General features: G+C 59.2%; 1 protein-coding gene across 2 annotated transcripts in view; it reads right to left on the minus strand.

Moving 5' to 3' along the window:
• The window catches only part of CEMIP (cell migration inducing hyaluronidase 1), a 158,583-nt gene that overhangs the window by 46,580 nt on the left and 86,692 nt on the right, over positions 1 to 25,311 (minus strand). For both annotated transcript variants that reach the window (XM_080651477.1, XM_080651476.1), the window contains 9 exons: positions 21,101 to 21,247; positions 20,531 to 20,669; positions 18,549 to 18,785; positions 15,535 to 15,714; positions 13,123 to 13,193; positions 10,626 to 10,721; positions 9,543 to 9,664; positions 4,751 to 4,883; positions 3,329 to 3,520 (listed from right to left, as the gene is read on the minus strand). In XM_080651477.1, the coding sequence (XP_080507603.1) occupies positions 3,329 to 3,520; positions 4,751 to 4,883; positions 9,543 to 9,664; positions 10,626 to 10,721; positions 13,123 to 13,193; positions 15,535 to 15,714; positions 18,549 to 18,785; positions 20,531 to 20,669; positions 21,101 to 21,247 (1,317 nt within the window). The remainder of the gene's footprint in view (positions 1 to 3,328; positions 3,521 to 4,750; positions 4,884 to 9,542; positions 9,665 to 10,625; positions 10,722 to 13,122; positions 13,194 to 15,534; positions 15,715 to 18,548; positions 18,786 to 20,530; positions 20,670 to 21,100; positions 21,248 to 25,311) is intronic.

The raw sequence follows: 25,311 nt of genomic DNA on the forward strand, positions 1-25,311 counted from the left end.
GTGTCGGGAGGTGTTGGGAATTAGCCTGCGGCTGGCGAGGCCAGGAATTGTTTTCTTTTTGGATGATTCACACATTTTCATGACTTTGTTACCCCCATCTGTTTCCCATCAGAAAAACCCTTTAAAAAATGCCTGTTTACTGGAAGGGGGCGGGGAGGAGAGGCCAGGGAAGGCCGTGTGTGTCCCGCTCTGCGGCGGCCTGGAAAGCTGAACCCTGGGAGAGAATGGGGGGCAATTGCCCAAATGAAGGGAGCAGGTGGAGTCCTCCCTCTTTCGAGGGGAGATGGAGAGCCAGAGAGAGGGGCTGGGGCTGAAGAGAAGGCAGTGAGCCCCTGGATACACACGTACATACATGCACACACACACGCACACATATGTGTACACACTCACACATGTGTGCATACACACGCACATGCACACACGCGCATGCACATTGACTCACACATGTGCGCATATGCATACACATGTGCACGGACGTATATGCACGTGCACTCACACACACACATGTGCACACACACATGCACACACATTCACTCACACACATGTGCACACACTCACACATGCACACACACGTGCACACACGTACATACACATACACACATGCACAGGCGCACACACAGACCCCTGCCTGAGAATTCCTGACACTGTCCACCAGGAGGCGCTGGTGAGAAGGGCCCAGTGGACTGTCCCTTCGGGGCGGGGTCAGCTGGGGGTGGGCTGCTGCAGACACTGTCACTGGCCTCGCTAGACTCAGGGCGGCTGGAGGGTCCGGAGGGAGCCAGCGTCCCCCCTCCTCCGCTCCTCCCCGCACTCAGGCCCAGAGCAGCCCAGCTGTCTCTCCAACCGGCCCAAGAGGCCTCAGGAAGCAGCTGGCGCCCCGGCTGGTGTGGCTCAGTGGATAGAGCGTTGGCCTGAGGACTGAAGGGTCCCGGGTTCGATTCCTGGTCAGGGCACATGCCCGGGTTGCAGGCGCGATCCCCAGTGGGAGAGAGGGAGGGAGAGACGAAGAGCCAGTGGGGGGCGTGCAGGAGGCAGCCGATCCATGATTCTCTCTCATCATGGATGTTTCTATCTCTCTCTCCCTCCCTCTCCCTTCCTTTCTGAAATCAATAAAAACTCACTTAAAAAAAAAAAGATTGCGTTGAATTTTACTTTCTGTGGTTTTATTTCCAGAATCGTGTATTTTGAATTTGAGTGGATATGTTTTCTCACTCCACAGCTGTCTCCTGCCCCCAATACTACTACTTCTCTGGTCTAGCTGGTATTTCTTTCTTCTTCTTTTCTTTTTTTAAAATATATTTCTTTAGCCCTGGCCGGTGTGGCTCAGTGGATAGAGCGTCGGCCTGCGGACTGAAGGGTCCCGGGTTCGATTCCGGTCAAGGGCATGGACCTTGGTTGCGGGCACATCCCCAGTGGGAGGTGTGCAGGAGGTAGCTGATCGATGTTCCTCTCTCATCGATGTTTCTAACTCTCTATCCCTCTCCCTTCCTCTCTGTAAAAAATCAATAAAATATATTAAAAAAATATATATATATATTTCTTTATTAATTTCAGAGAGGAGGAAGAGGGAGAGAGAGAGAGAGAGAGAAACATCCAGGATGAGAGAGAATCATGGATCGGCTGCCTCCTGCACGCCCCCCACTGGGGATCGAGCCCGCAACCAAGGTACATGCCCTTGACCGGAATCGAACCTGGGACCCTTCAGTCCGCAGGCCGGCGCTCTATCCACTGAGCCACACCGGCCAGGGCTGGAGCCGGTATTTCTTCTGCTCCTGGCAGTGCACCCCATTTTCCCCAGGACGTGGCCCTCTCTCCATGTGAAGCCATCTGAGGGACGGTCAGGGCAGGGCCTGCCCCTCCGGGCGGAGGGAGCGCACACGGCCGCCGGCCCAGCCCGTGCTCGCGCTGAACGTGACCTCTGAGCTCTGTCCCGGGGACGAAGCGTGGAGCCTGCAGACAGGGACGCCCCCAGGAAGCTGCCCGCCGGTCCCTGCGCCCCAGACCCCTGCAGCCGCCCTGCGCCCTGTCCTTTCTCGGCCGGCCGTTGGGATGAACACAGTCGAGTTGGACTCTGGTGCTTGCAACCAGGCCACTCGAATGAACCCACCGCTCTGGCCGCTGCGAATCACTAACCCAGCGGTCGGCAAATTCCTTCGTCCACAGAGCCAAATACCAACAGCACAACGACGGACATGTCTTTGGAGAGCCACATTTTTAAACTCAAACTTCTTCGAACGCCGCTTCTTCAAAACAGACTCGCCCAGGCCGTGGTATTTTGTGGAAGAGCCACACTCAAGGGGCCAAAGAGCCGCATGTGGCTCGCAAGCCGCAGTTTGCCGACCACGGCACTAACCTGGTGATAGCTGAGGTCCCTTTTCACCGCTAACCATCTGCGATGCCGTAACCTCCCCCACCATAAACGACGGGGCGTCCAAGTCAAGATGCAGGAGAAGAAAAGCCGAAAGCGAGGGAAAGAAGAGATTTTAACGTCCCTGGCAGCCCTGGCCAGTGTGGCTCAGTGGATAGAGCGCCGGCCTGCGGACTGAAGGGCCCCAGGTTTGATTCCGGTCAAGGGCACATGCCTGGGTTGCAGGCTCCATCCCCAGTGTGGGGCGTGCAGGAGGCAGCCGATCCGTGATTCTCTCTCATCATGGATGTTTCCCTCTTACTTACTCTCTGAAATCAATAAAAATACATATTTTAAGAAAATGTGCCCTAACTGGTGTGGCTCCGTGGATAGAGCGTCGGCCTGTGGACTGAAGGGCCCCGGGTTCGATTCCGGTCAAGGGCATGGACCTTGGTTGCGGGCACATTCCCAGTAGGAGGTGTGCAGGAGGCAGCTGATGGATGTTTCTCTCTCATCGACGTTTCTAACTCTCTCTCCCTCTCCCTTCCTCTCTGTAAAAAATAAAAAAATCCCTGGCAGATCACATGATTTCCTAACAAACGTTCACTCCCCCGTGGGAGAAGCAGGGTTCCCCACCCCATGCGTGGCGGCCACGTGATATGCTCCAGCCAGTGGGATGTGGGCAGAGACTGCGGGTCCTGCGCCCAGGCCCCCAGCGTCCTCCCGCGTCTCTGTGCACCCCTCTGGGGACCTTCAGCCTCCCCGCCGAGAGGACTGTTTCCGGGGGAGACAAAGAGCCATAGGGGGCCGGCCTGAGCCCCAGACAGCCCGCAGGTGGATGAGTGAGAAATACGAACACGTCCGCCGTGAGATTTGAAGGGCCCTTTTGTTACACGGCGCTGTGACGGCGCTAGCTGACGGATACAGGCCTCACCATCCCCAGGTCCCGCCAGCCTGGGACGGGGCGGGGCCGAGTCCTACCTGCCACTCGGACCTGGTTGGGGGCACAGGCCTTGCAGGGAAGCACCCGGAACTCCTCGGCCTGGTACATGGAGTAGTCGGTGCTGGCCACCACCACGGTGTCCCCGGGCTGCCAGGACCGCACGTCGGCCTCCAGCGTCAGGAGCGTGCTGTTGACGTGGGTGTCGATGACGACGGTGAGTTTGGGCCTCACTGTAACGACCCCAAGCGGGAGGGAGGGAGAGAGTGAGAGGCGGGCCTTGGCCCTGGGTGCCCTCTGCACTGTCTGCCTCCTCCCGGCCCGGCCCTACCTAAGTCGATGCCAATGCCAGGGTTGCCTATCCAAACCCCAGATCGCCAGGCCCGCGCCTCTCCCGGCGTGGCGCAGGTTTTGGGGAGTCAACAAAAACCCCACCAGCAAAGAGCCATTCATCAGCTCCAGGCGAGGAATTTTCCACCGAGGCCTCGGCCGGGGGCGTCCCGTGGGGCCGCCTCACCACACCCACTTCTCTCGGGAAGTAACACAAATACAGTTCCTCCGGGCCATTATTGACAGGAGCCGGGAGCGTCCCCCCCCCCACATCCCCCACCCCCCGCAGACCTCCCTTCTGGAGACGGCCCAGCGCCTCCCCGAACCAACCGGCCACTTCCAGCTCCTGGTAATGAGCACCTCCGGCCCTGGGCTTAAAATAGCAACAGCCGGCCCCGGCCGGTGGTGCTCAGTGGGTAGAGCGTCGGCCTGCGGACTGAAGGGTCCCGGGTTCGATTCCCGGTCAGGGCACGTGCCCGGGTTGCGGGCTCGATCCCCAGTGGGGGGCGTGCAGGAAGCAGCTGACCCATGATTCTCTCTCATCATGGATGTTTCTCTCTCCCTCTCCCTTCCTCTCTGAAACCAGTAAAAATGTATTTTAAAAAATAAAATAACAAACAGCACCCAGCTCTGGCCGGTGTGGCTCAGTGGACAGAGCGTCGGCCTGCGGACTGAAGGGTCCCGAGTTCGATTCCCGGTCAAGGGCACATTCCCCGGGTTGCAGGCTCGATCCCCAGTGTAGGGCGTGCAGGAGGCAGCCGACCCATGATTCTCTCTCATCATGGATGTTTCTATCTCTCCCTCTCCCTTCCTTTCTACAATCAATAAAAATATTTTTAAAAAAGAAGACATTTGTTTGTTAAAAAAAAATACTTCTAATAATAACAGTACCCAAAGGGGCCAGGGGCCACGTGTCCGTGCAGGGGGGTGGGTTGTGGGGGGCTGGCTGCAGGAAGGTCCCCCTGTCCATGGCACCCTTCCCTTGCTGATAGATGAGTGGGCAGGGCGGGGTCTGCTGCCTCCCACCCTCTCCCAGCACCCTCCCCTCCTCCTGTGTCATTAGCAGGGGGTGGAGGGGGAGATGGGGGAGGGGACCCATCACCGCTGCCTCTGTCCCGACCTGGCCCGCTTACCCGGCTTCCCGCACAGGAACCGCACGCGGTAGGGCGGGCAGGCGTGGCCCCGGACGTAGCAGGCGAACCTGTAATCCTGGCCGCGCTTGTACACGACCTCGATGGTGAGGTTGGCTCCGTCCTTCGTCCTGGCCTGGGAGGGGCAGGGGAACAGCGGAGCACAGCCATTATTCTCCCGTTTTCTTGGTCAAGAAGAAAGCGATGATTCATGCCATAATCACACGCTCGCAAGTCTAAAATCGTCCCCGAAATAAGCGTGTGGCGCGGCCCCGGGGCTGGCTGTCACATTCCAGCGGCTGCCTCGGTTCCGGGGTGAGGGCGCAGGGGGGATCCACGCCCTGCCCGGGGCCCACGGGGTCGGGGTCCAGGCCGGGGTCACTGGGCCTCGCTGGGGACATGCTAAGCCTTAGCATCTCAGGAGACTCCGCTACGAGCAGGTGCTCTCTGAGAGCCAGCTGGACCACCCCCCCTTCCTCCCCTCCTCCCCATCCCGCCCCCTCCCCCCGCACCGTGAACCTGGCTGCAGGAGGAGACCACGCTCAGTGCACGGGTGATCCCACACCACGTGGGGACTCCTTTTAAAACGGTGCCCAGGCCCCAGCCAGCCGGAGTGGCTCAGTGGATAGAGCATCAGCCTGCAGACTGAAGGGTCCCAGGTTCGATTCCCGGTCAAGGGCACAGGCCCAGGTTGCAGGCTCCATCCCCAGTCGGGGGCGTGCAGGAGGCAGCCGATCCATGATTCGTTCTCATCATGGATGTTTCTCTCTCTCTCTCTCACTCTCCCTTCCTCTCTGAACTGAATAAAAATCTTTGGGCCCTAGCCGGTGTGGCTCAGTGGATAGAGCCTCGGCCTGAGGACTGAAGTGTCCCGGGTTCGATTCCCAGTCAAGGGCACATGCCCGGGTTGTGGGCTCCATCCCCAGTGGGGGGCGTGCAGGAGGCAGCCGATCCCTGATTCTCTCTCATCATGGATGTTTCTCTCTCTCTCTCCCTCTCCCTTCCTCTCAGACATCCATCAAAATATATTTAAAACATAATAATGAAATAAACCTACGCCCAGGCCCCTCCCTCCTGGAGTCTGGGATCAGACTGGGTCTGGGTGTGGCCAGGGCACCAGACCTTGGGAACGTGCCCGGGGATTCCAGCGGGCGGCGAAGCGTGAGAGCCCCGCCTCGGAGCCATGGAGCTAAGTGTTCACGTCTCTCATCTCCTTCCACCTTCAGGGCGGACCGGTCGGTCTCTGCTGGCCTCACAGAGGAGGAAGCAGAGACTCCGAGAGCGGAGGGCTCGCCCAGGGCCACCCAGCCAGCCCGTGGCAGAGCAATACTGGCCTTTTGTTGTTGTTTTAAAAATACTTTTTTAAAAAATATATATTTTATTGATTTTTTACAGAGAGGAGGGGAGAGGGATAGAGAGCTAGAAACATCGATGAGAGAGAAACATCGATCAGCTGCCTCCTGCACACCTCCCACTGGGGATGTGCCCGCAACCAAGGTGCATGCCCTTGACCGGAATCGAACCTGGGACCCTTCAGTCTGCAGGCCGATGCTCTATCCACTGGGCCAAACCGGTTAGGGCTGATTCTCATTTTTTAAAAAATATTTTTTTATTGATGTCAGAGAGGAAGGGAGAGGGAGAGGGAGATAGAAACATCCATGATGAGAGAGGATCATGGATCGGCTGCCTCCTGCTCGCCCCACACTGGGGATCGAGCCCGCAACCCGGGCATGTGCCCTTGACCGGGAATCGAACCGTGACCTCCTTCCTGGTTCTTAGGTCAACGCTCAACCCCGGAGCCACGCCGGCCATGGCTGCCTCTATCTCTCTCCCCCGCTCCCTCTGAAATCAATAAAAATCTATTTAAAAAAAAAGGAGAGCAGATAGAGCTGGACGTTTTCCAAGGTGCACGATCCACCACAATCTCGAGGGAATGGCGACTCTATTTTGCTGCCTTTTTCTTTTTCCTTCCTTTCTCTACCCTGAAGAAAGACCTGGATTCTGGGTTACAGAGTAGGCGGGCTCTCCTACGGCTCAGTGGAACCCGCCTCCCTTCACTCTAGGTGGACGCCACTTACTGTAATCTATACTAATAAAAGGGTAATATGCTAATTAGACCGGATGTCTTGTGAACATCCTTCCGGACGTCCTTCTGGACAAAGCCACAGTGGCGGAGGCCAAGGCAGAGGCTGTTAGGGGCGATCAGGCCGGCAGGGGAGAGCGGATAGGGGCAATCAGGCTGGCAGGGGAGAGCAGTTAGGGGCGATCAGGCCACCAGGGGAGAGCAGATAGGGGCGACCAGGCTGGCAGGGGAGAGCAGTTAGGGGCGATCAGGCCGGCAGGGGAGAGCAGATAGGGGTGATCAGGGCAGCAGGGGAGAGCAGTTAGGGGCGATCAGGCAGGCAGGCAGGTGAGCGGTTAGGAGCCAGCGGTCCTGAACTACGCAAGGGATGTCCAACTGCCGGTTTAGGCCCGATCACATGGGATCGGGCCTAAACCGGCAGTCGGACATCCTTTGAGGGGTCCCGGATTGGAGAGGGTGCAGGCCAGGCTGAGGGATTTCCCCCCTCCCTGCACGAATTTCGTGCACCGGGCCTTTAGTTCATAATAACTAAGGATAAAGTATCTGGCAATAGTCCCACCATCACATGTGTTGATGGCACGTGTTAGGTGGCACTTGGTCTCAGGGTGTTGTAAGGGCCGAATCCACCCAAGCGGGAAACATACGTGCGTGTTTCTCACCCGTGTCCTTCACCATCTCCCAGCCGTCAGTTAAGCTTCGTTTAAAGGTCTGGCCTGGGATTAGCTGTGTTTTCACACTAGGGGGAGGGCCTGAGTCCACGGTGGAGACAGTTACCGGGGAGAGGGAATGGCCCCCCGAAAGGGAGAGGCGGGGGTCTGGAGCCCCCGCTGGCTGAGCAGACGCCAGGAGGCAAGTGTAGGATGCGTGAGCATCCCTTGCACGCGTGTCACACGAGGCATGTGGCCTGCCAGCCACGAGTTTGACATGCTTGCTAGGGTTCCCGGATGTGCTTGGGGCGTGGAGGCTGGTCCAGAGCTGGGGGAATAAGACCGTGGCTGCTGCAGAGTGAGAGCGGGCACGTGCAGGGTTGCAAGAGAAAGTGAAACTTAGGCCTGGGGAGCATGAGCGTTGGTGGGTGGGAGTGGGGGGGTCAGTTCCTTCCTTCCTTCCTTCCTTCCTTCCTTCCTTCCTTCCTTCCTTCCTTCCTTCCTTCCTTCCTTCTTTCTTTCTCTTTCTTTCTTCCTCACCCAAGGATATTTTTCCACTGATTTTTAGAAAGAGTGGAAGAGAGAGGAAAGAACAGAGAGAAACATCGATGTGAGAGAGACACATCGATGTGTTGCCTCCTGCACGCACCCTGACCATGGCCTGGGCCAGGGCGGAGCCTGCAACCCGGGCATGCGCCCTTGACCAGAATCAAATCGGGACCCTAGCTGAGCGCAGGAGGAGGCCTGGGGGTGCTCTCCTGCTGGGGGCTAATTCCAACAGGTCATAAATGCAAAATGTCCATCAAAAGCAGGGCTGAAGATACATATTATGGCCTGCTGGAGTAGCTGAAAGCATTTCCCCAAACCTGAAAATCTACATGTGATTACCTGCTGCTGGCCAAACAGCTGGACAGCCGAGGGCAGTTCCCCCAACCTGACAATGCCTACTGTATACCAAACCTTACCTTTGATATGTATATCTGCTTTGCTTTAGGGCAGTGGTCGGCAAACTCATTAGTCAACAGAGCCAAATAGCAACAGTACAACGACTGAAATTTCTTTGGAGAGCCAAATTTTTTTAAACTTAAACTTCTTCTAACGCCACTTCTTCAAAATAGACTCGCCCAGGCCGTGGTATTTTGTGGAAGAGCCACACTCAAGGGGCCAAAGAGCCGCATGTGGCTCGCGAGCCGCAGTTTGCCGACCGCTGCTTTAGGGCAATCTACCTAATAAAAGAGTAGCATGCTAATTGACCGTACCTTCACGATGCCCACCAGCCAATCAGAAGTGAGTATGCAAATTAACCCAACAAAGATGGCGGGTTAATTTGCATGCACAGGTGCCGAGCGGCTGGGGGCGGGGCTGGATGCTTGACGCAGGCGTTCCGCACCACCCCAGCCGCTCCGGGCCTCTGGGCAGCATGGGAAGGCGGAAAGGCGGCTCCGGCCAGAGCGAAGGCGCTGCTGGCAGCCAGGGGAAGGAAGGCCCATTCTTGCACGAATCTTCGTGCATCGAGCCTCTAGTTTGTGTGAATAAAAAGCTAGGGGTCCAGAGATTCGGAGAACTTGGTTACTATGGCTGAGTCTCCTCTGGCTCCCCAAAATGCCTTCCAGATTTATATTTCATGCCTAGTCTCTTTATTAATTTACTCACAGCCCCTTTTCCAGACTCCTGAACCCTTCTAGATGCTGAGAAACACCCCGCACTCTCCCCCCGGGGCTGGGCTCAGCGCCTCCCCTACCCCCACTGGGTCCTGGGCACTCGGTCCCAAAGGAGCCCCACTGAGACAGGGCAGGTCACCCCCCCCCCAACCCCGTGCTGGGCGCACTCAGCCACGGTGCAGAGCAAGGCATGGAGGAGGGAGGGACCCAGAGGCAGCATCCAGGCCAGCCTGGCTCTGGAGCTCACAGCCGGGAGCCCGGACAGATCACGGGCCCGTGAGCCGGGAAAGCCAGTCCCTGGCTCCCCTGTGAGCTACGGGGGCCACGGGCACCACACCCCGCCCACGGCGAGCGCCTCGGAGACCCACCACCTCCCCAGCAACCGTGACCGTGTGGAGCGGCACCTGAATACCCAGTGGGCGGATGCAGATCTTGCCCGGGTGGGCCGCCTGGAGGTCGGAGATCTTCTCCCCGCCTTTGGCGTGGGACACTGGCGCGTGGTCGAACCATTCCGTCCACTCCGCATCTAGGCAGGAAGCCGAGCCGGTCACGCAGGGAGGCCGCGGGGCCAGGCAGGCTCGGCGCAGCCCCCAAGCCCCCGAGGCCGCCAGCGTTTTCATTCAAAACGCCTCTCGCTTCATAAACGCAATAGACAGTCCCCGTGGTTGCAAAAAGGAGGAAGAGGGAATCCATGTGGAAACCCACGACCCAAGGATCGGGCCCGGCTGCACCCCATCCCCACGTGTGGGCTCCCCGAGGGCCAGGACCCAGCCGGCATGCCTGGCCCGGAAAAGGGATCCGATTCCGTGAGAAAAAAAAACACCCCTCTGGGCTACTGGCCACGGGGCTTGGTGAATTAAAGACAGATTTCGCCTGGCAGGCTGGCTCAGTGGTTAAGCGTCAACCTATGACCCAGGAGGTCAGGGTTCGATTCCCAGTCAGGGCACAGGCCCGGGTGGCGGGCTCCATCCCCAGTGTGGGGCGTGCAGGAGGCAGCCGATCCATGATTCTCTCTCATCATGGATGTTTCTCTCTGTCTCTCTCCCTCTCCCTTCCTCTCTGAGATCAATAAAAATATCCTCCTATATAAAGATGTAATATGCAAACGGTCGTTACATAGCGACCGACCCTTAACGGCTGGATCACGGATCAGCAGGAGGGTGGGGCAGCGAGCTACAAGCAGGCGGCGAAGAGCTACAGGAGGGGGCAGGGCAGCAAACTGTGGGGAGGGGCGGGGGCGGGGGGAGCTACAGGAGGGCGGCAGCGAGCTACTGGCCCACGGATTCGTGCGCGGGGCTACTAGTATTTTTTTAAAAAGGACAAATTTCTCTCGCAACGTCAGTTGCCTCCGCCGCAGTGACGGGGTCTCGTTGGCGCAAGAGAAGAATCCTGCCTCTGCCAACTCAGTCCGTCCCGGCCTTCGGTCCAAACGTCAGGCTTGGCCGGGGGGGGGGGGGGGGGGGGGGGGCGGGGGCCCGGCGCCTCACCTTGAACCCACTCGCTGGATGCGGACACGTTGAAGTACTCGCCGTGCTCCGACCGGAACAGTTTGAACACCCGGGCGGCGGCAGAGCCCCCAAGACCTGTCAGAGAGCAGGCGTTCAGCGACAGGCAGACCCCAAGCCCGGCGGGGGCGGCGGGGGGGGGGGGGGTCTAAGGCAGGGGGAGCTCACACAGGGATCTGAGCCGCTTTTTGAAAAAGAGAGCTCTGTGTCCGGCCGGTGTGGCTCAGTGGATAGAGCGCCAGCCTGCAGACTGAAGGGTCCTGGGTTCGATTCTGGCCAAGGGCACATGCCTGGGTTGTGGGCTCGATCCCCAGTAGGGGGGCGTGCAGGAGGCAGCCGACCATGATTCTCTCTGATCATGGATGTTTCTCTCTCTCTCCCTCTCCCTTCCTCTCTGAAATCAATACAAATATATATATTTTATATATATATAAATACAAAAATCTATACTAATAAAAGGGTAATATGCTAATTAGACCAGGAGACCAGGAGATGGGTCATCCTTCCGGACAAAGCGATGGTGGCAGGGCCAAGGCAGAGGTGATTAGGGGCGAGCAGGCCGGCAGGGGGAGAAGTTGGGGGCAATCAGACCAGCGGGGGGGGGGGGGCAGTTGGGGGCAAGCAGGCCTGCAGGGGGTGGCAGTTGGGGGCAAGCAGGCCTGCGGGGGGGGGGGGGGCAGTTGGGGGCAAGCAGGCCGGCATGGGGGGAAGTTGGGGGCAAGCAGGCCTGCAGAGGGGGGGCAGTTGGGGGCAAGCAGGCCAGCAGGGGGGGAAGTTGGGGGCGAGCAGGCCTGCAGGGGGTGGCAGTGGGGGGCAAGCAGGCCTGCAGGGGGGCGGCTATTAGGGGTGATCAGGCCTGCAGGCAGAGTCGTTAGGGGTGATCAGGCAGGCAGGCAGGTGAGTGGTTAGGAGCCAGTGGTACTGGATTGGGAGAGGGATGTCCCAGATTGGAGAGGGTGCAGACCAGGCTGAGGGCCACCACCCCCAAGTCCATACTCTGAGCCCCGTCATTCCTCATGGGGATCCCTCTCTGCGCTCGGACCCCGCCGTGCCCCCCCGCCCCCCCCCCCCACCTGCACCTCCTCTGGGCAGAGGCAGCTACCGCTACCAAGGCCCATCCCAAGTGTCTTTTTAGCTCAAAACACGGCCCCTGCTGGCTCTGTCCCACCCCCATCCGCCCTGTGTCACTCGCTCTGGATGAAGCTGTTCAGGACAATCCTAAGCGAAACCACTCTCACACGGAGCTGACCCTCCCCGCACGGCCCCCTCCAAACCCTGGGAGGGCAGAACAGGCACACGGCCTCCAGACAGGGCCTCAGGGCCCCCCAGGACCCCAGGGACTGTTGGCAAAGATAATAACCCAAGGATCCGTTGGCTGCTGGACCAAGGGCTACGAGACTCGGCATTGAAAGCATTGTTTGGGATTGGCTTGGCTGCGTGATGCTCTCTGCGCCGGAGGCCACACCGCCCTGCCCCTGCCCTGCCTCACCGATCCCCCTCGCCCTCGCCTCGCGATGGCACCTGTCCGGGCCTCTGCCTGAATGAATGAATGAATGAATGAACAATTCCCAGTTAGCAGCTCTCATGGATCTCGTGTAAACACCCTCGCCTCTCACTTCCAATGGCCTTTCAATTTGGGGTTAACGACCCCAATGACGTGTTCTCCCCCCCCCCCAAAAAAAAGTATTATCTGCCCTGGCCGGTGTGGCTCAGTGGATAGAGCCCCGGCCTGCGGACTGAAGGGTTCGATTCCGGTCAAGTCCACGTACGTGGGTTGTGGGCTTCATCCCCGGCCCTGGTCGGGGGCCCGTGCAGGAGGCAACCCATCGAGGTGTCTCTCTCACGTCGATGTTTCTCTCTCTGTGTCTCTCCCCCCGTCCCTTCCACTCTCTCTAAAAATCAAAGGAAAAATATCCTCGGATGAGGATTAACACACACACGTATTACACCGAGCGGCCAGATGATGATGATCTCTGAATGCATAATAATCTGGCCACTCAGTGTGTGTGTGTATATATATATATATATATATATATATATATATATATATATATATATATTAGAGGCTATATATATATATATATATATGAATTCGTGCATGGGTGGGGTCTGGCCAGCTTGGCCAGGGGAAGGGGACATGGGCGGTTGGCCGGCCTGCCTGCTGGTCGAACTCCTGGTCGAGGGGACCATTTGCATATTAGCCTTTTATTCTATAGGACAGACACTGAGCGGCCAGATTATGATGCGTTCAGAGATCATCGTCATCTGGCCCCTTGGTGTATCCTACTGATGGGCCTTCAACAGGGTTGGGTTTGCCCCTTTGATGGAACGTGGCCCATCAGATGCGGGGAGTTGGGTCAGCCAGCGGGCCCTGGGGAAGCCCTGAGCATCGTCGCCATGGAGACAGGAGCGTCGTCGCCATGGAGACGCGTGGGTGGGGAGGGGACCATGCCGCCCGCCTCCCGCCCGCGCTGCTCACCGTGGTACTGGATGTGGTCTTCCACGGAAGACGCCGGGTTCCCCTTCACCGTCACGAAGCTCCAGGGGTGTCTGCGGGGAAACACGCCCAGAAGTCCAGTCCCTCCCACGCCTGAGCCTGTGCGCACGCGGGCAGGACCCGGAGCCGCAGGGGAGCAGCGCGGGGTGCCCGGGGAACGGCTCCGGGCTCCGGGCTCTGGGCTCCCCTCTCCCAAACAGCAGCCTCTCTTGCAAGCGCTGGGCTCGTGACCTCCCTGGCTCGCCTGCGCCTGGCCGTGCACACGCATGAGTCACACGTGTAATCAGCCTGCAGACCTGCCTCCACCCGCCAGGCGCCCCGAGGCCCTGGGGCAAGAGCGCTGGCTGCTGTGGGCGACGAGGACCCGGCCCAGGAGCAGGGCTCTCCCTCCCGCGGGTCCTGGGGCGGCCTCGGAAGCTGCTGGGGCTGCAGGGACCGGCCCGTGGTGGGCAACTGGTTGGGGAGCAGAGATGCCCCTCCTAATGGGGAGCGAAGGGGAGGGAGAGGTGTGTGGCTCATCCCCCCTCAGGGAGCATGCGCGGCGGCGGGGGTGGGGGGTGGGGGGTGGGGGGGGGCAGGAAGGCCTCCCCGCCCTGTCCCATCCCACTGCCTCCCGTGGCCTCTCTCCCATTCTGAGTCCAAAGAGCGTTAGGGCCTCAATAGCGCTGAGATGTGGGTTCTGACCTCTGACCTCTGACCTTGGGAAGCCAGTGTCTTGTTGAGGTGGGAGGGGTTTGGACCTCTGACCTTGGAAAGCCAGTCTCTTGTTGAGGTGGGAGGGGTTTGGACCTCTGACCTTGGGAAGCCAGTGTCTTGTTGAGGTGGGAGGGGTTTGGACCTCTGACCTTGGAAAGCCAGTCTCTTGTTGAGTTTGGAGGGGGACTGTGTCGCTCCGCGGCTTAAATCCTTCCCTGGCACCCCGTTGCCCATTGGGTAAAAACCAAGCTCCCTGGCATGGAGCAAGGCCCTCCTGTGCCCACCCCCAGCTTCCTTCCTCCCTCCCTCCCTCCCTCGGTTGCACACCTGCTGCAGCCTGCACCCTGGCCTCTGGCCTGCTGGTCTCCCGGGACGCTGCCCTCCCCTCCCTGCAGGCTCGCCTCCTGCTCTCCGTCTCTCTCTCTCCTCTCTCTCTCTCTCTCTCTTCTCTCTCTGTTCTCTCTTCAGCGGAAGAGGAAGGCCAGTGAGCCCGGGCTGTGCCTCTAAGGTCTGGCTGTCACTCAGCAGATGAACCGTTAATATTCTGCAAGTCGCCCTGGTCTGTGTGGCTCAGTGGGTAGAGCCTTGCCCGGCGGCCTGAAGGGTCCCAGGTTGTGGGCTCGATCCCCAGTAGGGGGCGTGCAGGAGGCAGCCGATCCATGATTCTCTCTCCTCATGGATGTTTCTATCTCTCCCTCTCCCTTCCTCTCTGAGGTCAATAAAAATATATTAAAAATATATATATTCTATATAATAAAAGCCTAATATGCTAAGTGTTCGGTCGTCCATTCATCCATTCAACCAATCAAAGCGTAATATGCTAATGATATGCTAAAACCGCTCAACCACTTGCTATGACATGCACTGACGACCAGGGGGCAGACGCTCTGACCAGTAGGTTAGCTTGCAGGGTCTGGCCAATCAGGACTGAGTGAGATGGGCCAGACACGCCCTAGACCCTCCCGCGGTCCCTCCCTGGCTGGCCAACCTCCTGCATCCCTCCCCGGCACCGATCATGCACCGGTGGGGTCCCTTGGCCTGGCCTGCGCCCTCTCGCAATCTGGGCTGAGGGACCCTGGCCCCCCACGTACACAAATTTCATGTACCGTGCACTTGGGGGGTCCCTCAGCCTGGCCTGTGCCCTCTTGCAGTCGGGAGCCCTCAGGGGATGTCCACCTGACGGCTTAGGCCCGCTCCCCACAGGGATCGGGCCTAAGCTGCAGTCGGACATCCTTGGCACTGCCACGGAGGAGGGAGAGGCTCCCGCCACCGCCACTTAGCTCGCAGCCGTGAGCCCGGTTTGTGGCTGAGCGGCGCTCCCCCTGTGGGAGCACACGGACCACCTGGGACAGCTCCTGCGCCGAGCGTCTGCCCCCTGGTGGTCAGTGCGTGTCACAGCGACCGGTCGTTCCACCGGTAGGGTCAATTTGCATATTAGCCTTTCATTATATAGGATTCTGCACGCAGCTGACGGACTGAATGAGTTCATACAAACACAGGCCTCCGGCATTTTCCGCATGAAACACACCCCGGAGAAACCCATACAGGTTCTCGGATGCCCCGGGCGGATGGGGAACGCGCCTGGGTGGCCCGGGTCCCCCTGGGGGTGGCTGGCCCTGGGGAGAGGGGACTGGGTTGGGAGGGCTGCTCTGGGGCCGGGAGCGGGGGGGGGGGGGGGGGGGGGGAGGGTGCAGGTACCGGAAGCCGAGGTGCAGGAAGTGCTTGCTGCCCAGCTTGGTCATTGCCTTCCGGGCCGAGTCGTCCAGGCTCCGGGACCCCTCGTCATTCACGGCCACGGACAGGATGCTGCCGCTGGGCACGGCGCTCAGGTACTGGGCCAGGCGCTCGCTCTCCTTCTTGAATTTGTAGGTGTCGAACCTGCGGACGCACGGGGGCGGGGGGGAGGGGCGGTCACAGAGCGAAGCGCGTGTCTTTCTGGCGACAACCGATGCGCCAGCCTGAGACCCCGGGGTTCTGACTTTTAAAGAGAGAAGTTCTCATTCCAGAAAAAAAAAAGGGCCCCTCAAACGCGATAGCGATAACCTGCCCTCATACAGATAAACTGCCCAGGAAGTAAGTATGGATCTCTAAAGGCCTGCACCTGCCCCGGCTGGTGGGGCTCAGTGGATAGAGCGTCGGCCTGCGGACTGAGGGGTCCCGGGTTCAATTCCAGTCAAGGGCATGGACCTTGGTTGCGGGCACATCCCCAGTGGGGGGTGTGCAGGAGGCAGCTGATGGATGTTTCTCGTCGATCTTTCTAACTCTCTATCCCTCTCCCTTCCTCTCTGTAAAAAAATCAATAAAATATATTTTTAAAAAGAGAGGGAGAGACCTAACTGGTTTGGCTCAGTGGATAGAGCGTCAGCCTGCAGACTCAAGGGTCCCGGGTTTGATTCCGGTCAAGGGCACGTACCTTGGTTGCAGGCACATCCCCAGTAGGGAATATGCAGGAGGCAGCTGATCGATGTTTCTCTCTCATCCAATGTTTCTAACTCTCTCTCCCTCTCCCTTCCTCTCTGTAAAAAAATCAATAAAATATATATTTTTTAAAAAGCCTGTACCTGCCCTGGCCAGTGTTGCTCAGTGGATAGAGCGTCGGCCTGCAGACTGAAGGGTCCCGGGTTCGATTCCCGGTCAGGGCACAGGCCCGGGTTGTGGGCTCGATCCCCAGTGTGGGGCGCGCAGGAGGCAGCCGATTCATGATTCTCTCTATTCATGGATGTTTCTCTCTCTCTCTCCCTCTCCCTTCCTCTCTGAAATCAATCTATAATAATAATAAAAGTGTAATATGCTAATTAGACCAGATGACCCTCCAGACAAAGCTGCAGCAAGGGGGGAAAGGAGGGGAATTTCGTGCATCGGTCCTCTAGTAAAAATATATATATATTTTAAAAAATCTCTACCCCTGGTGGACAAGGACTGACAAAGACACAATTCTGGCCCTGGCTGGTGTGGCTCAGTGGATAGAGCGTCGGCCTGTGGACTGAAGGATCCCAGGTTTGATTCTGGCCAAGGCACATGCCCGGGTTGCGGGCTCGATCCCCAGTGTGGGGCATGCAAGAGGCAGCCGATCCATGATTCTCTCTCATCATGGATGTTTCTATCTCTCTCTCTCTCTCCCTTCCTCTCTGAGATCAATTTAAAAATATACATTTTTTAAAAAGACACAATTCCGTAAGGACACCAACTCTCCCGCCGGTAGCTATGAAGATTTGGTGCCATTACGGTGGAAATTCCCAAGAGGATTTTAAGTCTTGGGACTTACGGGGCAAAACAGTTCTGAAATGAATCTGGAGAAAGCAAACCACGTGAACAGCCACGATTCGGAGTGGAACAGCAGGGGCCAGGGGCCGGGGGGCGGGGCGGTGCCGGAGTCACGGTTGGCATCACCTGGCTCTGGCACCGGGGCCCCGCCCCGGGAATCGGCAGCGGCAAGCCCCGCGCATCCGGGCGCATCCTGGCCCCCCGCATGCCCGCTCCTGCCTCGGCTCACTCGGCCTCGCCTCCTCGCTGCTGGCCACACGCTCACCGCCCCTCCCAGCACACGCCTATGTCACCCTCCTCCAGCTACCTCCTCAGGCGACGCAGCCTGCGTCTGTGAGTGTGTGCCGAGTGCATATTATTATTATTATTATTATTAAATACATTTTATTGGCTTTTTACAGAGAGGAAGGGAGAGGGATAGAGAGTTAGAAACATCGATGAGAGAGGAACATCGATCAGCTGCCTCCTGCACGCCCCCCACTGGGGATGTGCCCGCAACCAAGGTACCTGCCCTTGACCGGAATCGAACCCAGGACCCTTCCGTCCACAGGCCGACGCTCTCATCTGAGTGCGTATTATTATCTTTGCTGAGACTTAGTCAGCTGTCAGAGTCTTTGTTGTTGTTGTTCATCCTCACCTGAGGATATTTTCCCATTGATTTTTATTTTATGTATTATTTTACGTTTTTTTTAAATATATTTTTATTGATTTCAGAGAGGAAGGGGGAGGGAGAGAGAGAGAAACATCAATGATGGAAGAGAATCATGGATCGGCTGCCTCCTGCACGCCCCCCACTGGGGATCGAGCCTGCAACCCAGGCATGTGCCCTTGACCAGGATTGAACCTGGGACCTTCCAGTCTGCAGGCTGATGCTCTATCCACTCAGCCACACCAGCCAGGGCTCCATTGATTTTTAGAGAGAGTGGAAGAGAGAGGGAGAGACAGAAAGGGACATCGATGGGAGAGAAACACATCGATGGGTTGCCTCCTACACGCGCCCGACCAGGTCCTGGGCCGGGGAGGAGCCTGCCACCGAGGGACGTGCCCGTGACTGGAATTGATCGAACCCGGGACCCTTCGGTCCGCAGGCCGACGCTCTAACCACTGAGACACACCGGCTAAGGCATTTATTCTTTTTTAGAGAGCGTGGAAGGGAGGGGAAGGGGTGCAGGAGAGAGAGAAGGGGGGGGGGACATTGATGTGAGGCACACCCCTCTGTAGCCTCCCACACACACCCAGACGGGGACCAGGGATCGAATCCGCAACCAGGTACGTGCCCTTGACCGGGAATCGAACCCCAGGCCCGTCGGCGTGTGGGCTGCCGCTCTAACCACCGAGCCACACCAGCCAGGGCCCGGCCGTCGGTTCCCGGCGGCCGCCGACACCCACGTGACTCAAGGAGGCGGAGAGGGAGCAGGAGCCCGCGCTCGGGTGAGGACAAGCCTTACCGGTCGGAGTGGATGACGGTCCCCGACTTGGGGTCGATGACATGGACGATGACGCCGCGGTGACCCCAGCTCCGTTCAAAATAGAAGCCTCCTTCCTGCAGGCCGCCGGGGCGCAGGGTCCGGGTCAGGAAGGTCCAGGAGAGCTTGGGCCGCCCGTGAAGCTCCAGCGTGCCGCCGGGGCCCACCCCGATGTACTTGAGGCCAAAGTACGGGTCCGGCGGCACCCCCTCGTCAGCCCTGGGAGGGAAGGCAGAGCCTGGATCAGCGCCGCCTCTCTCCTGGGCGCTGACCCCAGCGGGGTTTCTTTCTTTTCTTCCTTATTTTTTTTCTCAATATATATATATATACACGGAGTGGCCAGATGATGATGATCCCTGAACCCATAATCATCTGGCCACTCAGTGTACATCCTATAGAATAAAAGGCTAATATGCACATTGTCCCCTGGACCAGGAGTTCGACCAGCAGGCAGGCCGGCCAACCGCCCATGTCCCCTCCCCCTGGCCAGGCTGGCCGGACCCCACCCATGCACGAATTCATGCACTGGGCCTCTAATATAACATATATACACTGAGTGGCCAGATTACTATGCGTTCAGAGATCATCATCATCGGGCCACTCAGTGTATATATATTTCTTAAATATATTTTATTGACTTTTTACAGAGAGGAAGGGAGAGGGATAGAGAGTTAGAAACATCGATGAGAGAGAAATATCCATCAGCTGCCTCCTGCACGCCCCCCACTGGGGATGTGCCCGCAACCAAGGTACATGCCCTTGACCGGAATCGAACCCGGGACCCTTCAGTCCGCAGGCCGACGCTCTATCCACTGAGCCAAACCGGTTAGGCCCTAACCATTAGGGATTCTCAATATATTTTTTATTGATTTCAGAGAGGAAGGGAGAGGGGGAAAGAGAGAGAGAAACATCCATGATGAGAGAGAATCATGGGTCGGCTGCCTCCTGCACGCCCCACACTGGTGTGTTCTTGGCTGCAGCTTCTGAGCCGTCTCTAGCCCCGGGGTGGGGGGAGGTGGGCGGAGGAGCGCAGCCAGAGGCAATGCGGCACGGAACTCTCTTTATCTTGTCCTTCGCAGCCAATTAAATGCACTCAGAGCCTCCCCGAGCGAGCGGGGCAGGGCTGGGGGGTTGGGGGGGCTGGGGGGCTGGCACGGACTTTGGTGACTTCAGTACAGACACGGGCCCAGGCTCCCACTCAGCTCCCCCACCACCGCGTCTGTCTTGTTCGCGATTACCATAGGGCGGAACGCGATGGTAACCCCATCTCGCAGGAAAGCCAGGCCGCCTTGCCCCGTCCCCTCTCTCCCTTAAAAAGCCTCCCTCCATCCCCGGCCGGTGTGGCTCCGTGGTTGAGCCTCGACCTAGGAACCAGGAGGTCACAGTTCGATTCCCGGTCAACGGCACATGCCCGGGTGGCGGGCTCCCTCCCCCAGTGCGGGGCGTGCAGGAGGCCGCCGATCCATGATTCTCTCTCATCACGGATGTTTCTCTCTCTCTCTCTCTCTCCCTTCCTCTCTGAATTCACTAAAAACACATTTAAAAATCCTATATAATAAAAGGGTGATATGCAAATCGACCGAATGGCAGAGCGACCGGTCGCTATGATGTGCACTGACCACCAGGGGCAGACGCTCCACACAGGTGCTGCCCCCTGGTGGTCAGTGCGCTCGCACAGGGGGAGCGCCGCTCAGTCACAAGCCAGACGGACGGCGGGCGAGCGCAGCGGCCGTGGCGGGAGCCTCTCCTGCTTCCCTGGAAAGCGGGCCTAAGCAGTCCATCGGACGTCCCCCAAGGCTCTCAGACTGCAAGGGGTGCAGGCCGGGCTGAGAGGACCCCTCCCCCCGCCTCCAATGCACGAATGTTGTGCCCCGGGGCCTCTGGTCAATAAAGAAATGAACGTCTAAAAAGCCTCCTTCCGTCAGATCCGAGAGCAGTCCTGGCCCGGGGGCACCCCCACCCACCTGCCGTACAGCAGGATGGTGAAGTTTCCCTGGAAGGGGCACAGGGCGCTTCCAGCATGCAGCTCTCCGCCCTGGTGGATCAGGATGTGGCGGGTCCGCAGGACAATGGTCTCCTCGTGGTCCTTAATGACCAGCCTTCCTGAGGGGGCGGGAATGGGGCGAGGTGAGGGCCGGGAGCGGGAGGGCGGGCAGGGGTGAGGCTCCAAGAGTCAAGGGTGAGGGTGTGGGTGGGGGCGGGGAGAGGCGTGTGCTCACAGGGCTTCCTTCTCTCTCCTCCCTGCCCGCTAAGCGCTGTGGGGGTTTCCCGCCACCCCTGCATGCAGGCCCCCGGCGGCGAGGCGAGCCGTGCCCCGAGCGCCGGGAGGCTCTGCTCCATCAGGGCTTCTCTCTGTGCCTGGACCCAGGTGCCCCGAGCCGGAGGGTGGGCACCTCAAAGGACCAGATGCTCTGCCATGAACCCCAGGCCCGTGCCTGGCTCCGCCCACCCCGCACGGGGTCACCTGCGTCCCACCTGCAAGGCCCTGGGGCCGTGAGGCAGAGAGCGATCGGGGACGGGCGAGGCCGGCTTACCCCCGTCTGAGATGTTGATGGAGTGGACGGTGGCCGATGAGGCCAGCAGCAGCGCCTGGCCCCGGCCGATGTGCACGCGGAGGTCCCGGGCGTGGCCAGGGTCCCAGCGCTGTAGCTCGGGGCTCTGGTCTGGACACTCGGGGGCCTCTGTCAAGGAGAGAGATGTCAGGGCTCCCACGTACCAACCTGGCCACGTGAGATGGTCACAGACCACGGGGGAGGGGGGACGAGGGGGAGAAGGGGGGCTGGGGGGACTCCTACACACCAACCTGGCCACGCGAGATGGTCACAGACCACGGGGGAACGAGGGGGAGAGGGGGGCAGGGGGGACTCCCACACACCAACCTGGCCACGCGAGATGGTCACAGACCACGGGGGAACGAGGGGAAGAGGGGGGCAGGGGGGACTCCTACACACCAACCTGGCCACGGGAGATGGCCACAGACCACAAGGGAGGGGGGACGAGGGGGAGAGGGGGGGCAGGGGGGGACTCCCACACAAGAACCTGGCCACGCGAGATGCCCACAGGCCACGGAGGGGGGAGGGGGGAGTGGGGGCAGGGGGGACTCCTACACACCAACCTGGCCACGCGAGATGCCCACAGGCCACGGAGGTGGGAGGGGGGAGAGGGGGCAGGGGGGACTCCTACACACCAACCTGGCCACGCGAGATGGCCACAGACCACGGGGGAGGGAGAGGGGGAAAGGGGGCAGGGGGGACTCCCACACACCAACCTGGCCACGTGAGATGGCCACAGACCACGGGGGAGGGAGAGGGGGAAAGGGGGGCAGGGGGGACTCCCACACACCAACCTGGCCACGTGAGATGGTCACAGACAACAGAGGGGGGAGAGGGGGGGAGAGGGGGGCAGGGGGGACTCCCACACAAGAACCTGTCCACGTGAGATGGTCACAGCCCACGGAGGGGGAGAGGGGGAGAGGGGGGCAGGGGGGACTCCCACACAAGAACCTGTCCACGCGAGATGGCCACAGCCCACGGAGGGGGGACGAGGGGGAGAGGGGGGCAGGGGGGACTCCCACACAAGAACCTGTCCACGTGAGATGGTCACAGACCACGGAGGGGGGAGAGGGGGAGAGGGGGGCAGGGGGGACTCCCACACACCAACCTGGCCACGTGAGATGGCCACAGACCACGGGGGAGGGGGGACGAGGGGGAGAAGGGGGGCTGGGGGGACTCCTACACACCAACCTGGCCATGCGAGATGGCCACAGCCCACGGGGGGGACGAGGGGGAGAGGGGGGGCAGGGGGGACTCCTACACACCAACCTGGCCACGTGAGATGGCCACAGCCCACGGGGGAGGGGGGACGAGGGGGAGAAGGGGGCAGGGGGCTCTCGCACATCCTCGCAGCTCAGGCCTCCTCTCTCCGGAACTAAAAGCGAGGCCTTCGTGAGCCAGGAGTCGCTGACAGGAGCCAGGAGCCGGGGCCCAGCCCATGCCTTCCACTTGTCCATCAGGTGCCTGGTGGCAGCCGACCCATGATTCTCTCTCATCACTGATACTTCTATCTCTCTCTCCGTTCCTCTCTGAGTTTAATAGAAACACATTTAAAAATCCTATATAATAGAAGGCTAATATGCAAATGGACCGAACGGCGGAGTGACCGGTCACTATGACGTGCACTGACCACCAGGGGGCAGACGCTCAGGCTGCCACTCTCCTTCACCAGCAGGACCTCCCACTGGGTTTTACTGAAACGGCTACTCCTCCTGCTGCTGCAAACCCCCGGGGACTCCAGGGGGAAGCGTGGCCTGGCCCACCGGCGGGGGCTCCGTCCAGCACAGGGCAGGGCGGCCAGGATGGCAGGCCTCTGCTCCCTTGCCCTGCGGCCCACGTGGTCCCCGGGGCCTGGAGCCTCTGTCCCTCCCACCCAGGGCCTCCCAGGCGGGGTCCCCGGTCCCTGTGTCTGTCTTGGGACGGGTCCCAGCATGGGCTGGCTGGCTGGCTTTCAGCAGCAGCCAGTCAGAGGCCCCGGGCTGGCCTCCCCCTGGTCCCAGACCTGGGGTGCCTGTGTTTAAGGAGGTGACTCCCCAGTCGTGCAGGGAACACCCAGGGGCCGACTGGGGAGCCCACGGCCCGGGCGTGGAGCCACGTGCAGGAGAAATGATCCCAAATCCAGGGGCAGATCCTCAGCCTCAGCACCCACCTCCCAGGACAGCACCCTCAGTCTCCACGTGCGCGTGGGCTCTGCCCCGGTTCGAGGCGGTCAGCCTGACCCCCGGGCTCTCCCATCCTCAGGAGCAGGGGCCCAGCCGCGCTGACCCAGGTGCAGAGCCCCGTGGCCACAGCCCTGGCCCGGCACCTTCCACGGCCCGGATGCCCACGGGAGCCACTGGAGTGGCTGGGAGGGGTCTGTGCCTTTGGCTGAACAGTCCGCCATGGCAACCGCCCTTCCCAGGAGGGGCCGTGGGAAGCAGGGGGAGGGGAGCATGAACGAAAGGCCGACCTGCTTGGACCATGAATCTCTCTGACGTCAGAGCAAAGACCAGGCCGGAGGGGCCAGACTTCCCAAACAGTTTGCGCTCAAACAGAAGACACAGCCCAGCCGGCCTGGCTCAGGGGTTGAGCGTTGACCTATGAACCAGGAGGTCAGGGTTCGATTCCCGGTCAGGGCACAGGCCCGGGGTTGCAGGCTCCATCCCCAGTGGGGGGCGTGCAGGAGGCAGCTGATCCGTGATTCTCTCATCGTGGATGTTTCTCTCCCTCTCCCTCTCCCTTCCTCTCTGAGATCCATAAAAACACTTTTTTTTTTTTTTTTTAAATAAGAGCAATTGACAGTGATGGTATTAGCACTAAACCTCTTTCCAAAACGTGCAAGTCCTTCCCCGCCTCTCACCTTCTCCCCCTATTTCTGTTCATTTAAACTCTGTTTCCCATTCCCAGCTGAGCATGCCTTGTGCTTCTGGATGTTAATTCAAAACCAGCCAAGAAAAAGCAGATCCTGCCCTGGCCGGTGTTGCTCAGTGGGTAGAGTGTCAGCCTGCAGACTGAAGGGTCCCAGGTTTGATTCCCGGTCAGGGCACATGCCCGGGTTGTGGGCTCCATCCCCAGTGGGGGGCGTGCAGGAAGCAGCCGATTTGTGATTCTCTCTCATCATGGATGTTTCTCTCTCTCTCTCCCTCTCCCTTCCTCTCTGAAATCAATAAAAATATACACTGAGTGGCCAGATGATGATGATCTCTGAACGAATAATAACCTGGCCACTCAGTATATATATATATATATATATATATATATATATATATATATATATATATATATATATATATATATATTGTAGGCCTGGTGCATGAATTCGTGCATGGGTGGGGTCCGGCCAGGCTGGCCAGGGGGAGGGGACATGGGCAGTTGGCCGGCCTGCCTGCTGGTCGAACTCCTGGTCGAGGGGACCATGTGCATATTAGCCTTTTATTCTATAGGATTATATAGGACACACACTGAGTGGCCAGGTTATGATGCGTTCAGAGGTCATCGTCATCTGGCCACTCGGTGTATTTAAAAAAAAAAAAGAAAAAGCTGATACTGAGATTTTTTTTAAAAAGCTGTACACCCCGCCTCAAGTGCACACCGCAGGCGCCAGACCCCAGGACGGGAGCCCTGGCATCCGGTGGCCCGGGGTGGCCCGCGGCTCACAGACACCGGGTTCGTAAAATCCGAGCCGGCTGCCAACGTGTCACGCGCACGGAGCTTTTACGTCAAAACCTACCTTTCTGGCTTCTCTTAAAGATGCGCAAGATCCTACCACAGGGGCCCCGCCTCCCCACAGGGCAGCGACTGGCCACCACGGAGAAGTGGGGCTCAACCACAGGACTTGTATGCATGCATGTAAGCCTAAGCGATGGACGCGGACACCGGGGGTGAGGGTGAGGGCAGGACTGGGGGGTGGGGGACAATGGGGGAATAAGGACACATTTGTAATACCTTAATCAATAAAGGGGAAAAAAAAAGAAGTGGGTGTCCCTTACTGGAGGGGGGGGCGGGGGGGACAATGGGGGAATGAGGACACATTGTAATCCTATCTAATAAAAGAGTAATATGCAAATTGACCATCACTCCAACATACAAGATGGCTGCCCCCATGTGGTCAAAGATGGCTGCCCCCATGTGGACACAAGATGGCCAGGAGGGGAGGGCAGTTGGGAGGGACCAGGCCTGCAAGGGAGGGCAGTTGTGGGTGATCAACCCTGCAG

This window comes from Plecotus auritus (genome assembly GCF_963455305.1).
Source record: "Plecotus auritus genome assembly, chromosome: 15".
In the NCBI taxonomy this organism is placed as follows: Eukaryota; Metazoa; Chordata; class Mammalia; order Chiroptera; family Vespertilionidae; genus Plecotus; species Plecotus auritus.